This window comes from Entelurus aequoreus, linkage group LG19 (genome assembly GCF_033978785.1).
Source record: "Entelurus aequoreus isolate RoL-2023_Sb linkage group LG19, RoL_Eaeq_v1.1, whole genome shotgun sequence".
Classification (NCBI taxonomy): domain Eukaryota; kingdom Metazoa; phylum Chordata; class Actinopteri; order Syngnathiformes; family Syngnathidae; genus Entelurus; species Entelurus aequoreus.
In genome coordinates this window covers 33,389,357-33,403,399 of record NC_084749.1, presented here as the reverse complement: position 1 = coordinate 33,403,399, position 14,043 = coordinate 33,389,357, and the positions used below count along the sequence as shown (strand labels likewise).

At 41.0% G+C, this 14,043-nt stretch overlaps 1 protein-coding gene and 1 long non-coding RNA gene across 7 annotated transcripts in view; one reads left to right on the top strand and one right to left on the bottom strand.

The window, feature by feature from the left end:
- Positions 1 to 14,043, top strand: part of LOC133635296 (uncharacterized) — a 62,458-nt gene that overhangs the window by 24,236 nt on the left and 24,179 nt on the right. Inside the window, exon 2 of the long non-coding RNA XR_009822042.1 lies at positions 12,611 to 12,742. This is a non-coding gene — a long non-coding RNA (uncharacterized LOC133635296). The remainder of the gene's footprint in view (positions 1 to 12,610; positions 12,743 to 14,043) is intronic.
- The window catches only part of acsbg2 (acyl-CoA synthetase bubblegum family member 2), a 56,638-nt gene that overhangs the window by 21,094 nt on the left and 21,501 nt on the right, over positions 1 to 14,043 (bottom strand). For 5 of the 6 annotated variants that reach the window (XM_062028355.1, XM_062028353.1, XM_062028358.1 and 2 more), the window contains 3 exons: positions 6,601 to 6,733; positions 5,278 to 5,378; positions 2,937 to 3,214 (listed from right to left, as the gene is read on the bottom strand). In XM_062028355.1, coding sequence (XP_061884339.1) covers positions 2,937 to 3,214; positions 5,278 to 5,378; positions 6,601 to 6,733 — 512 coding nt within the window. Of the gene's footprint in view, positions 1 to 2,936; positions 3,215 to 5,277; positions 5,379 to 6,600; positions 6,734 to 11,320; positions 11,506 to 14,043 lie in introns of those variants that run through there. The other variant, XM_062028356.1, reaches the window with a different exon arrangement.

Here is a 14,043-nt window from a genome sequence, read left to right as displayed (position 1 = left end):
TAAAGGGTGATTAACCAAAACACCTGGTGGGAACACTAATTGCTAAACTAAGACAGGTGAGGAGAATCAGTGCCCATGGAAACCAACAGTAAACCGGGAAAGAGGGTGCACCCAGGAAACAGACTAACACAGAAACATTACCAAAAACATACATCATGCCATCATCCGGGTAACGGATCATGACACGCTCGTCCTTAACTGGGCTTTTAAATAAATAACATACTCTAACACACCATAAAATCAATCAATATACTAAAATAACAGTGAGATAAAATACATACCACAAGGTAACACCTTAAAGTAAAAGTACCACTTGGGGCAAGAAGTTATTGTGTACAACTTTGTTCCCTCTTCAGTCAACACCTAACCTTGTTGAGAACAGATTAGTATCTGGGATTCTTTTCATTAATGTTGGTAATGTTTTCCATAGTTGACTGCCTGTGATGGAAAAGGCATATTGTGCAAATGTAGTTTTTCAATGGGATATTTTACAGTTCCCAACTATCATGGTCGTACTTCCGTTATTACTGTTAAGTTTGTTTAATGTACCAAGAGAGAGGCTTTGAGGCTAAATCATGTAAATGTTTAAAAGTAGGCTTCAAGAAACAGAAATAAATACAACTCTCAAAAATGGTTGTCAAAAAGCATCAAAAGGTGTGTTAAGAAGTGGGGTTATGCCGTCTAATGTTCAGCGTTGTAATGACAAACTACATTGACAGACAGTTCTATTATTATGTGTTTAGGAAGAAGAAAAAGAGAGCACTAAATCTTATTTATGGCAAGGCGCCACACATAAATTAATGTATGGGAACCGCTGACATTCCACTAACAACCTGTGTAGCTCTGGCCCGAAAGGCTTGAGGCCCTGTCCACACGGACAGTTACGGAAACACATAACCGGGGTTAAAATGATCTCCATCCACTCAAGTGTAGTTTCAAAACTGTCTCAATCTACACACAAACACAGACACTAACTCTCATGCACATTTTATTGCAGTGTCTTTCAAGACCATTTTGATGCGTCTTTTCATCGATATAGAGTGAAAATAGTCTCCATTCATCCATTTTCTACTGCTTGTCCCTCTCTGAGTTGTGGGGGTGGCCGGAGCCAATGCCAGCTGCATTCCAGCGGAAGGCGGTGAGCCACCTCATCACAGGGCCAACACAGATAGACAGGACAGTTTCAAAAACATAGATCCTGGGCTAAAACGATCTCCATTCACACAAGTGTAGTTTCAGAAGTGTTTATGTCTACACACAAACACATACACTGACTGTCATGCACATTTTGAAAAAGCAGAAGCAGCTGTCTTAGTGGCATTACACCTCTGTTATAAGAATGTTAATTTAGACAAACAATTACATGTGCATTATATATAAAACCAGCCTGCACTTTAGTGTTTAAAGCACATATATGAGCCTGTGCTGCTTAAACACACCAACACTTGTGGAATTACAACATGTTTAATTAACATGGTGATATATTCCATTATTTCTAAAATTAGCGCACACTTTAAGCAGCCAAGGAAGCCTCATGAATGTTTAAGTCTTCTTACAGTGTGTTCCAAGCCAGCAAAACAGTGTTGTTGAGCTTTGGAAATGATAGCGCACGACCGTGACGTCATCAGAGAAGTACAAGTCTCCGGTTGTGCGTTTGCAAAAGTCTGCGTTTTTAAGGACAAAAATATGCGTTTGCGTGTGGACGAGGCCTAAATGCATAGATACATATGTATTTATTAAGTAACCATGGCCATGGACATGGCCTAAATATGTAACTTTGGACACAATTAGTACATGTTCACTGTGAGGTGTACTCACATGTGTTGCCAGCTATTTAGACAATAATGGCTGCATTTTGACTCTATATTACTGCCCAAGTGCACTACATTGGTAAGATATTGTATATGTTTGATTATAGCCAACATTACCAGTGTGTTTTGTTTGCAAGCACACCTTGATTTGAACGACTTGTAAGTTCAGCATTGATGGCACTTCTTGTGTTGCTGTGTCACGATGAGTAATGGGTAACAACCACAAGCATAGAATACGCTATCATTTGTTGCTCAGCACACACTAACTAAGCGTCATATTACAAGGAAGTGTCAAGTTCACATTGTGACACAAGTGAGGGTTAAACTGCAGTCAGCTCATCGCCACATGACTACACATCTTAAGGCATATCGACCTTTATGTACTTGCACGTGCATGACCTTAAGACTGTGTGTGTGTGTTGGATTCATTAACAATCAGTAGAGTAAATGGTAAATGGGTTGTACTTGTATAGCGCTTTTCTACCTTTTTTTTTTAAGGAACTCAAAGCGCTTTGACACTATGTCCACATTCACCCATACACACACACATTCACACACTGATGGTGGGAGCTGCCATGCAAGGTGCTAACCAGGACCCATCAGGAGCAAGGGTGAAGTGTCTTGCTCAAGGACACAACGGACCTGACTAGGATGGTAGAAGGTGGGGATTGAACCAGTAACCCTCAGCTTGCTGGCACGGCCACTCTCCCAACTTCGCCACGCCGTCCCCAGTACTGTGTCTTGTAAGGGGACCTCAGTGTGTGGCTTGAGGTTCAGTCTTACCCCTTTATGCTGCGTTGCCGACATTGCCTTTAAGTGTGCTGCCACATGACAATCAGCAAGACTAGCGTCGTCACTGAAAACTTGGCCCAGTTGTGTAGCGTGCGCGTGACACTAATGTAAGGAAATGCTGAACAGGATTCAGTAAAGGGTTGTTTGTAAGGAACAATACGTCACAAAGGAAAACCTTTAGTTAAAATCGGATCAGTTTAAAGATTATCCACAGAAATAACAACATTACAAGGACTGAAATTGACTAAGCTGGAAAACCTCATTAACAAGGGAGCTTTGTGCCATCCTGCTCAATGACGAAGCAATGTTCGTCAACATTCTAATCAACTTTACCTTAAGGAAGCTCTTGGCTGCAGTGCGGCAGGTCTCGTAGTATTCTATGTAGTTCAGGCTCTTCTTCTGCTCGCCCTCCTTCCAGCTCACAGCAGTATAGTTGCCAAACTTCTTCACAGTTGAGGTAAAGAGCTGATGAACTGTCAACGGGGTCTCGGCGGCCAGACCGGAGTCCTCCATGCGAAGGTTTACTTCGCCGTCGCGCTGACACGTCCACAGGTCAGATTGTGACGCTGCTCTGGCTGTCACTGACAGAGAGTCTGGACGCTGGGGATTTACTGGAGGACATTGGGACATTAAAAGAGAAATTAGTTCAGGAGAACCAAATATTCTGTTGCATATTTGAGAATTTCTACAAAGACCACCAAGATACATCAATCAGACCGGTCTGAGCCCGAAGCTCAGTTGCACAAGATACGCAGCAGTGCTCTAATACAGCACACATACTGGTAATTGTATTTCACATTGGCTAAATACAACTTTGATGAAATATTGTATCACTATGCGTAACTGTTTTGCTCTTTTTAAGAAATAAAGATGCTTTTCACAAATACTGCATAATCATGGAGCATCAGGGGTAATGGAAAAACAGAATACCAATTGTCAGGGCTGTGATCGCCATGCATGTTAATGTAAGATGGCGCAGCTGTAGTGGAGTGTAGGAGCTCCTTTTGTCTCCTTGATGCTTCCCTCTTGTTTTCATGTTTGGTTGTCTTTTGGGACTACGCAACAAGGGGTGCCCTTTTTGTGACTTCTGCATTGTTTTTTTGGAACTTTTGGATCTGCCCCTCGGTAGCTTTTTGGGAATGACCATGTTTGTACTGGAGACCAGCTAATGGTTTGCTGCCACATCAGAGTCGGCGTGTAGAGACCGAAAGAAATGCGGAGGAAGAGACGGGGCTGCGACGCTAGCGCCGAGCATCGGGATGGACAAGTTTCACGAGCCCTGGCTGAATGAGCATGTATCGGACACTTCGTTCTCCTTGGTCGGATTCTCACTTATATGCGCAAACTGGACATTGGCCAAGAGCTAGTGGGCAGCCTAGGACGGAGTCGGCTTTGTTGAGTCTGTTCCTGTCTCTGGCCATGCAGCCCCCCCACCCCATCCCAGCAGACGATGGCGTAGAGCACCGCAGAGGCCACTACAGTGTTGTCTATCCTGTTCTATTATTATTCTCATACACGGAGTATCCCATATACAGGGTATTATACAACCTTACAGCAGAAATATTCAACTTAATTGTTTTGGGGGCCGCATTTCCAGAAAGCTAAGGATGGGGGGGCTGCACTTCTCCCTTCATTATTAGTCTTATTTTGTATATTCAGTAGACATTTGATTTTGGTCTATTTATTTTGTCAGAGTTACAGGACTGCTCTACACGTTTTAAGGCTCGTCAAAGATCATCTGTATGACAGCATGTTACGCGTTTTTAAGAATCTGCTGAAAAAAGGTTTTTGGACTGAACTTGCGGGCCACCAGTTGAATAGCCCCTTAAGACGAAAAAGAGAGGCCCTAAAACGGAACCTTGAGGAACATCACTAGTATAACTAAAGAAGTTAAAAAAATGACGACTGAATGCATCTGAAGTAAGCTACAAGCTAAAACACCTTGGTTACGTGAATCTCATTATGAAAAAAAACAGTAAATACCAAAAAAGAGGGGACTTAAAGGGGTGCCTTAAGGAACGTCTCTGTTATGTAAATCACAAGTTTGGACCCCAGTGTTCTGTTTACTAGCAAGGTGAAAATGTCAATGCAAGGATCTGCCAATGTGTATACCTAGTTCCTCTATACAACAGGAGCACTCCAATGTTTTTAGGAATTTGGTGCAAAATGTTTTGTTTTGAACTGAACTCAGGTGCATTTGTGCTTTTTAATGAAACATGATAAACTGGCAACAGGATACTCAAACACAGTGGTATTGTAGTGTCTCCTATGCACACAGGAACTAACTGATAACACTTTTATGGCCTAAAACAAACAGCTGCTATAACGAGAACATGCAAGTTCATCTTCCATCCCCTGTGCTGGGTAACTGATGATTTAGCCCCTCAACTATGAAATACATTTAGTAAAAATGTTTCACAAGGCCTCTTTTCCCCTCTGTAACAAAGCCAGGAAAGAATGTCAAATGTCAAAATGGATGACACAGGGCAGGAAAGAGATGTCACTTCCTCAGGAAGAGTTGATCAAGGGCCTCTGCGGAGTTCACCAAAAGTGAAGTGATAGCACAGTCTAGCATGTAAATTGCCCCATGTGACTATGACGTATTTACACCACAAATGAAAATGTCCAAATTGAAAGCCATGTAAACCGTGTTCAGCTGTGTGTTCCGTGTCACCTGTTTGTACGCTTAAAGCGTGTTCAGCGGGGACCTTGGCTGTAACATGGCCAATAGTCTCCTCTTCCCTTTCCGCTGTGGGCTCTTCCTCTGAGGACTCACTGATGTAAACGAAAGGAAAAACATGTTATCAAAAAGGAGGGTGAAGTCCCAAGCTGAGCTACCGCATCCTTGAGAAAAACCAGAAGCAGAAACATGAACCTGCAAAGAAACAAATGGGTTGGAGTGGCCTTATTCATTTTGTGCTGGCATCCAATGATTGAAGATTTTAAAAAGAGGCTGTTTGCTGCCAAGTGGTCGATTTAAATAAACTCACACTAATTTCCCCCACCTCGACAATGGCATCTAAAAATATATGAAATATAATTGCAAATATTCTAAGTATACAACACATTTAACATCCAACAAACATCTATAAAATATACAATTTAAATAACATGTTTTCTAGCTGTGGCTTTACCAGTTTTTGAAACCATTTTAAAATTAAACAGGCTTCTGTTTGGACACATTTGTTAGCTTTTGTTAACTAGTTTATTTATAGGGCACAATTCGTACACAAAGCAATTCAAAGTGCTTTACAGAAAAATAAAAGAAGGGAAAAATAAGAATATAAAACTGTATTCAAATTCAAATCAGACAAAACAATCAATTCAAATTAAAATCAATCAAATACTGTAGATAAAATACTTTCTGTTGTCATATGCACAATTAAATAAGTGTTTTCAGGCTGGATTTAAACATTGCATATGTTGAGGTCCATCTGACCTCTTTAGGAAGCCTATTCCAGATTTTAGGACCATAAAACCAAAACTCAGTTACACCATGTTTGGTCCTGACTCTAAGCACCAGCAGGAGACCACTCCCTGAGGTTATCAGAGCCTGAGATGGTTCACATGGTTCTAGCATGTCAGAGATAAACTTTGGCAGAAGACCATGAAACGACTAGTAGTAGTGGGGACATACAAAAATGTTCACACCGTTTTTTTCATTCTGCTATAAATATTTGGACTTTTTTACATTTGAGAGCAAGGGCCTGGTTGAGGTCTGTGTTTTCTGAGTTTTCTGGTTGTAGTTTTGGGTGTTTTTTCTAGTAGGATTCAAGTTCAAGATTGCCATAATATATTTAACTATTAGCGCGGTATGTGGGGTATGAAATGGTATTAAAGTATATAATATAGTGTTTTATTTCAAGTACATAGCGTTCATTTGTGTAAACAGGTGTGCTATCTTTTTTGGGGGTTCAAGCTGCCAAACCAGGAAAAAAAAGTTTGTACCAATTAAATTTTTAAGAGTAAAGTTAACTGTTACACTATTTGTACATACTTGGCTGTATCCAAAACCGGATCAATGGAAAGTACGTTGTCACCCGAACCACAGCTGGACTCCATGAAGGCCAGAGAGTTAGGCTGCTGATGCACAGACGCTTCAGACATGGTGGTGGACTCACACACAGTCACTGAAAAAGAAGAGAGGAGGTTGAGGACAATAAGTGCATCACTTACAGTCCAATAATTCTGCTGCAAATAATGACAAATAACAAACATGATCACACTTCAAGGAGGAGACAGAAGTTATTTATATTCCAAAGGTGTCCGGTTAAGAAGATCTTGCTGCATTCAACAGCCTCCATCATAAACAACAATATTAGCGCCTTTTTTCCATCAACTTCCTTGCTTCCCTTTCCACAGGATCATGGGAAATGTAGTTATTTTGGCCCAAAACAATAGCGCCTCTACATTTGCCATCTACAGCAGTGGTACCCAACCATCGGTCCGTGGACCAGTACCGGTCCGTGACGCATTTGCTACCGGGCCGCAGAGAAACATTAAATGTATAAACGACTGCATTTTCACCGACTTAACTTTCGCCTGTCCCACTAGACACACCAATAAGCTTGTTTATAGATGTACAAGAAAACTCTTCATAGGAAGTGGCCATTTGTTATAACTTTGTGACATGATACAATGCACATTAATGAACATATAAAATATCAATGCGACAGATTGTAGCCAAAGGCTGATTTCCATCAGCATCTCATTGCAAAGAAACAAGCCTAAGTGGAAAGTCGGTCCCTGAAAATAATGCCTACATTAAACCGGTCTGTGGTGCAAAAAAGGTTGGGGACCACTGATCTACAGGCTTATCTGCCTATAAATGAGTTCACATTAATATCAAGGAATATAAACAGCTCAGCATTAATTCCATAAACAATTTAAATTAGCTGTCAAAACAACAAGTGAGTGCCTCCTAATAAATAAAGTTCAAAAATCAAATCACTTGACACCTTTTCATTTCAGCAGTTCAGATTTACAAATGTTTTTCCAGCTTAATATAACATGCAAACATTTTAGGATGCGGTGTTGCAACCTGGATCCCCTGCTCTAATTACATGACTGACGATGGTACACGCACAGGACTCACACCTGGGTGTTTTCAGGAGCAGGTCACAGTGACTTTTCTAGTTGAGGTTATTTTGGTGTCAAAGTCAAACTGTACATAATAGTACCATTGAGCCATATCATTCCGGATAGTCTCATCAAACTCACTGACAACACTGATTAGGTACAAAAGATGTTCAACAACCCAAATTGCCCTGCATTCTTGTATTGTTGAGATGACAAAGTTGAGCACGGTACCACTTAAATAAATAAAACATCCCTGCTTGGATCGCAATGTAAATATGCCCGTGACTAAAAATAATTTTCTGCCCAGCATTGGTCCTTGCTCTCTTCAGTGTGTCATAACATTGGACTTCTGTTGGCATATTTAGGTAAGAGGAGTGAAAACACATTCCAGCAGTCTTGTCTGCTTTTTGTCACTTGTATGACATATTTTTGCCCCATATTGTTTACAGATTGTAATCAAGCAGTAATATCTGGAGCGGAAATCACCAGTCATCACTGTTGACTACAATATAGTGGTCATGTGGCAAGACAAGCAGTCAGCTGACCTTGTGGCCTATTTCAAAGCTGGATGAGTCAGGGGGATAGATGATGTTCACATTATGATACGGGCAGCACGGTGGTACAGAGGTTAGTGCATGTGCCTCAGAATACGAAGGTCCTGAGTTCAATCCCGGGCTCGGGATCTTTCTGTGTGGAGTTTGCATGTTCTCCCCGTGACTGCGTGGCTTCCCTCCGGGTACTCCGGCTTCCTCCCACCTCCAAAGACATGCACCTGGGGGTAGGTTGATTGGCAACACTAAATTGGCCCTAGTGTGTGAATGTGAGTGTGAATGTTGTCTGTCTATCTGTGTTGGCGACTTGTCCAGGGTGTACCCCGCCTTCTGCCCGAATGCAACTGAGATAGGCTCTAGCATCCCCCATGACCCCGAAAGGGACAAGCGGTAGAAAATGGATGGATGGATTATGATATAGAAATGCCTTTTTTCTCCGTTTCCCAGTGCGGCAGCTGCTTTTTAAGCACCATTTAAAAAGGGGGATTTTGCTTTATCATAAAATTGTGTTCAGTTTTTATCCCCAATAAACACCATTTATCCTGTTTGATCCAGATATACTGTGTTTCCCACAGGACTGCAATGTATTTGTGAAGGTAGATTTGGTTGGGGTGGTGTAACAGAGAGACAAAAATTGAGTACAAAATCATGAAAAGTAAAACAAATATGTTCATCAATACAAATTAACTTTCTTGGTGTGTTTTGTATGTCAGCAGCACCCACTGCTCGTTGAGAAGAGCCATATGTGCTGTTGTGTCAGTCTCCAAGACCCCGTTTACACTGCACACCAAATCTGATTTTTTTTCCCCTCCAGTGACACAGATTTAATTTTTTTGCCAGTCTAAAGGATCCAAATGCTTAAAACCTCATATTTTGGCATCAGATTCAGGCCACATCAGGAGGTAGTCCTGAATCCGATTGTAAGCTGATCTTTTCAAATGTGACTGCAGTGAATGTGATTTTTTTTTCCCGTCAGCTTTGGGCAAGCTAAGTCACTCGTGTGCGCTGGAAAGACGCAGTCGGCAGGGGAAATGGATATGTCATCACAACATCCGGTTTCGATTTTTATTTAAGAAGACCACATTTTTGGTGAATCATTTGTCAGTAGTCCGCAAATAATAGGCTATATGTAATATATGAATATATATTTTGATTCTGAAAAAATAGCGATTGTTGAAAGACTGGAATTGACACTGTGGCGCATTTTCTTACAAAAATAAAGCTCGCGTGGATCAATAAACAGCCATTAAAAGATTAGAATCCTCCCAAATATATTACACTGTATAAATCCATTCATACATTATATTACTTTCATTTACTATCCACATTTAAAAAAACCTCAAATTTTCAAGGTGTTGCATCTTATTTTATTTTGTAAAAGTAGCGACTTCCTCCCGGTCAACTTCCTTTGTTTTCACTTTATCGAAGTGCGCATGCAAGTGACGTCCAGGCGACATTGCGGCTGTGCGCGTTTACACTGGAGTCTGATAAAAATCACATTTTACTTGCAGTGTAAACAGTCAGCTGGAAAAAATCAGATCTCCAAAAAATCTGATTGGGCCACTTTAGCCTGCAGTGTAATCGTAGTCCAGATGTCCCCAATACCAGAAGAAAAGGCCGAAAAGGCCGCTAGATTAGACGTTTGTCCTTTTTTGAAAAGAGTATCCAAAGGGGTTTGCATACTTGCTAAATTGCTACATTTTCTTGTTCTCTGGCAGACAAGGGGTGTGTATGAGTTGTGTTAAGAAGTAACATTGTGATGCAGACCGCCACAGAGTTATAACGGCGAGCTACATTCACAGACAGTCCGTTTATAATGTGTTTATGAGCGAGGGTACCACCTAATCCAGGCAGGCCGACAAATAAATGAATGGATGAAAAACACTGTTAGAAATAAAAAGATCTTGTACTTTGTTGTGAAATGTGACTGTGAGACTGACATACTATAAGCTGATTCAAATTCCTTAACAAATCATGACGACGGAGCTTTTTCCATTCACCGCCTCCTTGTAACGTTCTCATTCAAACATAGCCCAAAGTATTTCCCCTCTTGGAGCAGTTTACTGGAAACATCCACAGGATGAACATTCCTCCCTTTTTTTAACTTCTCAAAAACCCAAAGTGAAACAGAATGGAGACTGGTGGTGTGTTTTTTTTATTTTTTTATATTTCCAATGATGGTGCATCGTGACTGGATAGTCAGATGGCTGCTCAAACTGACAATGACATGATTCCAGCTCCATTCGTACAAACAAAAACGGATTATGAAAGTAGAGCAGGGTCGTGCCTAGACACAGCTGTTCTATTGCAGCAACAGAAGGACTGACACACTGAACAGCACTGAACTCTTATTTTTTTAACGGTAGAAAAAAGCTTATAACAACCCAAACTGAATGACACATATAACCTGCAATTAAACCTACTAGTCGAGTCTTTGTTACTGAAAATAACACAGAGATGACTATTGATCAGACCTCCATATGATGGGATCCTTCGCCAGCTGCCCCCTCTTAAAGAGCATCCAGTGCAGCAGTTTATGACTGGACAAGACTCTCAGCTTCCTGAGTGCATGACCACACTGCTGCCTTTGACATAAAAGCTAATGGAGACCCTAAACACACAGTTTCTGTGGTGCCCATGTAGCAGGCGGACATCGCAGTTCACAACAAACGCTGGGTGGGTTACACCCTTGCTGCACTAGACCAGCTCTCCACGTGTCATTGGGAGCACCATCGCACCGTTCACATCATGCAGAGATGCGGTAAATATTGAAACCATATGAAAATCAAAAAATGTCAGTGATAATTGAAAAAAACTAATTTGAACACAACTGCCCAAAGCACTGTATAGTTTTTACACTGGTTTTGAAAGTGAATGGATGAATCCATCCCAGTTACATGAAATACATATAACACATTATTCTCAGGGCATTGAATCGATGGCAAATAAACTGTTCAGATTGCAAAAGATTTGAAGACAATCTGAACAGTCCAGTTTCAATCGATTCAATCCGCTGAGAATACAATGATGTGAATGACCATATTCACAGGCATGAATACAAACTGTAAAATTGTCTGAAATACTCACATTGCATTGTTAGAAACTGATCTTTGGCCTGGTTGGGATTTTAATGTCTGTCCGTACAAAAACCAACCTTCTTCTGCTCTATTCAGTTTGTCTCTTTAAATGTTAATCTCCTAGTGTGTCCACTACATGAGCAGCATATCATTCATTTTCAAATAGCAAGCAGCCGGCCGGCTTGGTTGGTACCTCCCCTTGAAAAACCCCACCCGATTAGGCCTGCCTGCTTCCTTCTACACAGTCCCACCCTCGCCTATCCCCGAGCGATCTGATAGGATGAAATTGCTCACACCACAAGCCCCATTTTCCATATAAGGTCACGCAAGCCAAATGAGTAAGGCGGGGGGGAAGTTGTTGCAAAGGATCCTCCAAAACACACACACACTCCCTCGCTTTCTACTAACCAATCCACCAATCAAACTATAACCCATCCCCCTGCAGAGATACTGCCAACACACACACAGACAAAAATGTTGCAGTTATGCTGGTTGAGGTTACTACGAGGCGAACTGTTGTATGCAACTCACGGACTCTCACGCCCTGTGACCTGATTTATTAAAAACACTGATCCTTATTTAACATTTCAGCTTTTCTTTCTGCTAAAATATTCTGAAATACCGCAAATTAGTTTAAATTTGTTTGTACTCCACTGCCTGTTGTTGATGTACTAGTAGCATTCTTGCTAGCAGCTTTCTCAAAAACGTGTTGAGATTTTGGATGTTTTTTTTCTACTTGCCGTGTTTCCTTCGATAAAATTATTCATTGCTGCAATATATGCAAATTACCTTGGTTTTATCAAAAGTCTCGTACGGGTGTATTTTGAAAACTTGGCACCGGTCTGAGTCTCCGAACTCATCTTTGCACTGACATACACATTGACCTGATCACTGTCACTGACCGTAAAACAACCCGCCCGCTTTTCAGGTAAGGATCAGCTGTTGAGGGACAGAAGCATGCACGCTCAAAATAATTTGTGTGATTAATCTGCATTCATACTGTAAATGATTAATGCAAAAATAAAATTGTGATTAATCACATTAAGTTAACGTGTTAAATTTGATAGCCCTACTTTAAATCTATCGTTGGGTCCAATGCTAAAAAATAAAGACAATTACATTTTTTTTTAGTTTAAGTTCTGAAAACCAGAGATGTTTTGGCAAAATGGTTTAACTTAATATTTTTTTTTAGGGCTGCCTTGATTGATTTTTTCTTGAATTGGTTAATCTATGGAATTTTTTTCTGACAAATCAATTGGTCTGTACGTTGAAATTATTTTCATTTCTGTTTTTTGTCTAGTCCATCCATCCATCATTTTCCGCTTTTCCGAAGTCGGGTCGTGGGGGCAGCACCCTAAGCAGAGAAGGCCAGACTTCCCTTTCCCCAGCTACTTTGTCCAGCTCTTCCCACGGGATCCCGAGGTGTTCCCAGGTCAGCTGGGAGTTAGTCTCTCAACGTGTCCTGAGTCCTTAATGTGCCCTCCTTCCGGTTGGACGCGCCCTAAACACCTCCATAGGGAGGCGTCCGGGGGCATTCTGACGATACCTCATATGGCTCCACTCGATGTGTGTGTAGTGGTACAACACATTTTACGAATAAATTCCCCAAAAATACAATATATCTAAACTTTAAATGCATGTTTGGTCTGGGATAAAAAAAGAAAATGAATTAAAGCAGGGGTCTCAAACACGCGGCCCGCGGGCCAATTGCGGCCCGCGAGACGTTATTTTGCGGCCCTCACCTTAATATGAAAGTTTAATGTTAGTGCGGCCCGCGAGTTTTAAATGAATGGCGCTTGACAGCGTTTTGTGCGGAGCTACCAATCACAGTGTGGTATGAGGCTCCCGACCTACCAATCACGGTGTGGTATAAAGCTCCCGACAATATCGAGGGCCTGCCGTGATGACACTGCCTTAAGTGTCCTCTAGAAAGAGCATCACCTTTTTCTCCATACTAACAGCGTGCCGGCCCAGACACATGTTGTATGAGGCTTCTGCAGGCACACGCAAGTTATTGCAAGACATACTTGAGGAACAGCCATACATGTCACACTGAGGGTGGTCATATTTTATTTTATTTATTTTCTAACACTGTTACAAATATGCGCCACACTGTGAACCCACACCAAACAAGAATGACTAACACATTTTGGGAGAACATCCGCACCTAAACACAAGATAAACACAACAAAACAAATACCCAGACCCCCCCCCCCACCTGACAAAAATTAATCATAAAATCACTGAACTTTTCAGGAAGTTAACCGGTAGTGGGTTGTACTACAAAGTTGGGTATCGATCCAATAACATGTGGTTAGAGGGTAGGTATTGGCCTTAATAATACTGATACCAATACATTTTACTTTAAAATATGTGAGATCACAAAATGATTTGTATTTTTTTAATCACAATTATAATCACACAACTAAATATTTAAACTGTTAAAATATCAATCCAATCACTAATGTCAATCATATACTGATGTGTACTACTCTTGCCAACAACAGGATAAATTTATGGATTACCAAGCAACAGATTATATTATCCTCTCTCTAGACTCTCATTAATCTACTTGGTAATTTCCTGTTAATATACGCTTACGTATATTCAATCTACATGTCCGTTAAAAGGAACCAAGTACTTATTCTTCTGTTGTTTCAATCTCCCTTAGCATGTTTCCTTGTCATCCGCTTCTCTCTTTCTCGATGTGTCTCATTTTTAGCCTCTTTCTCC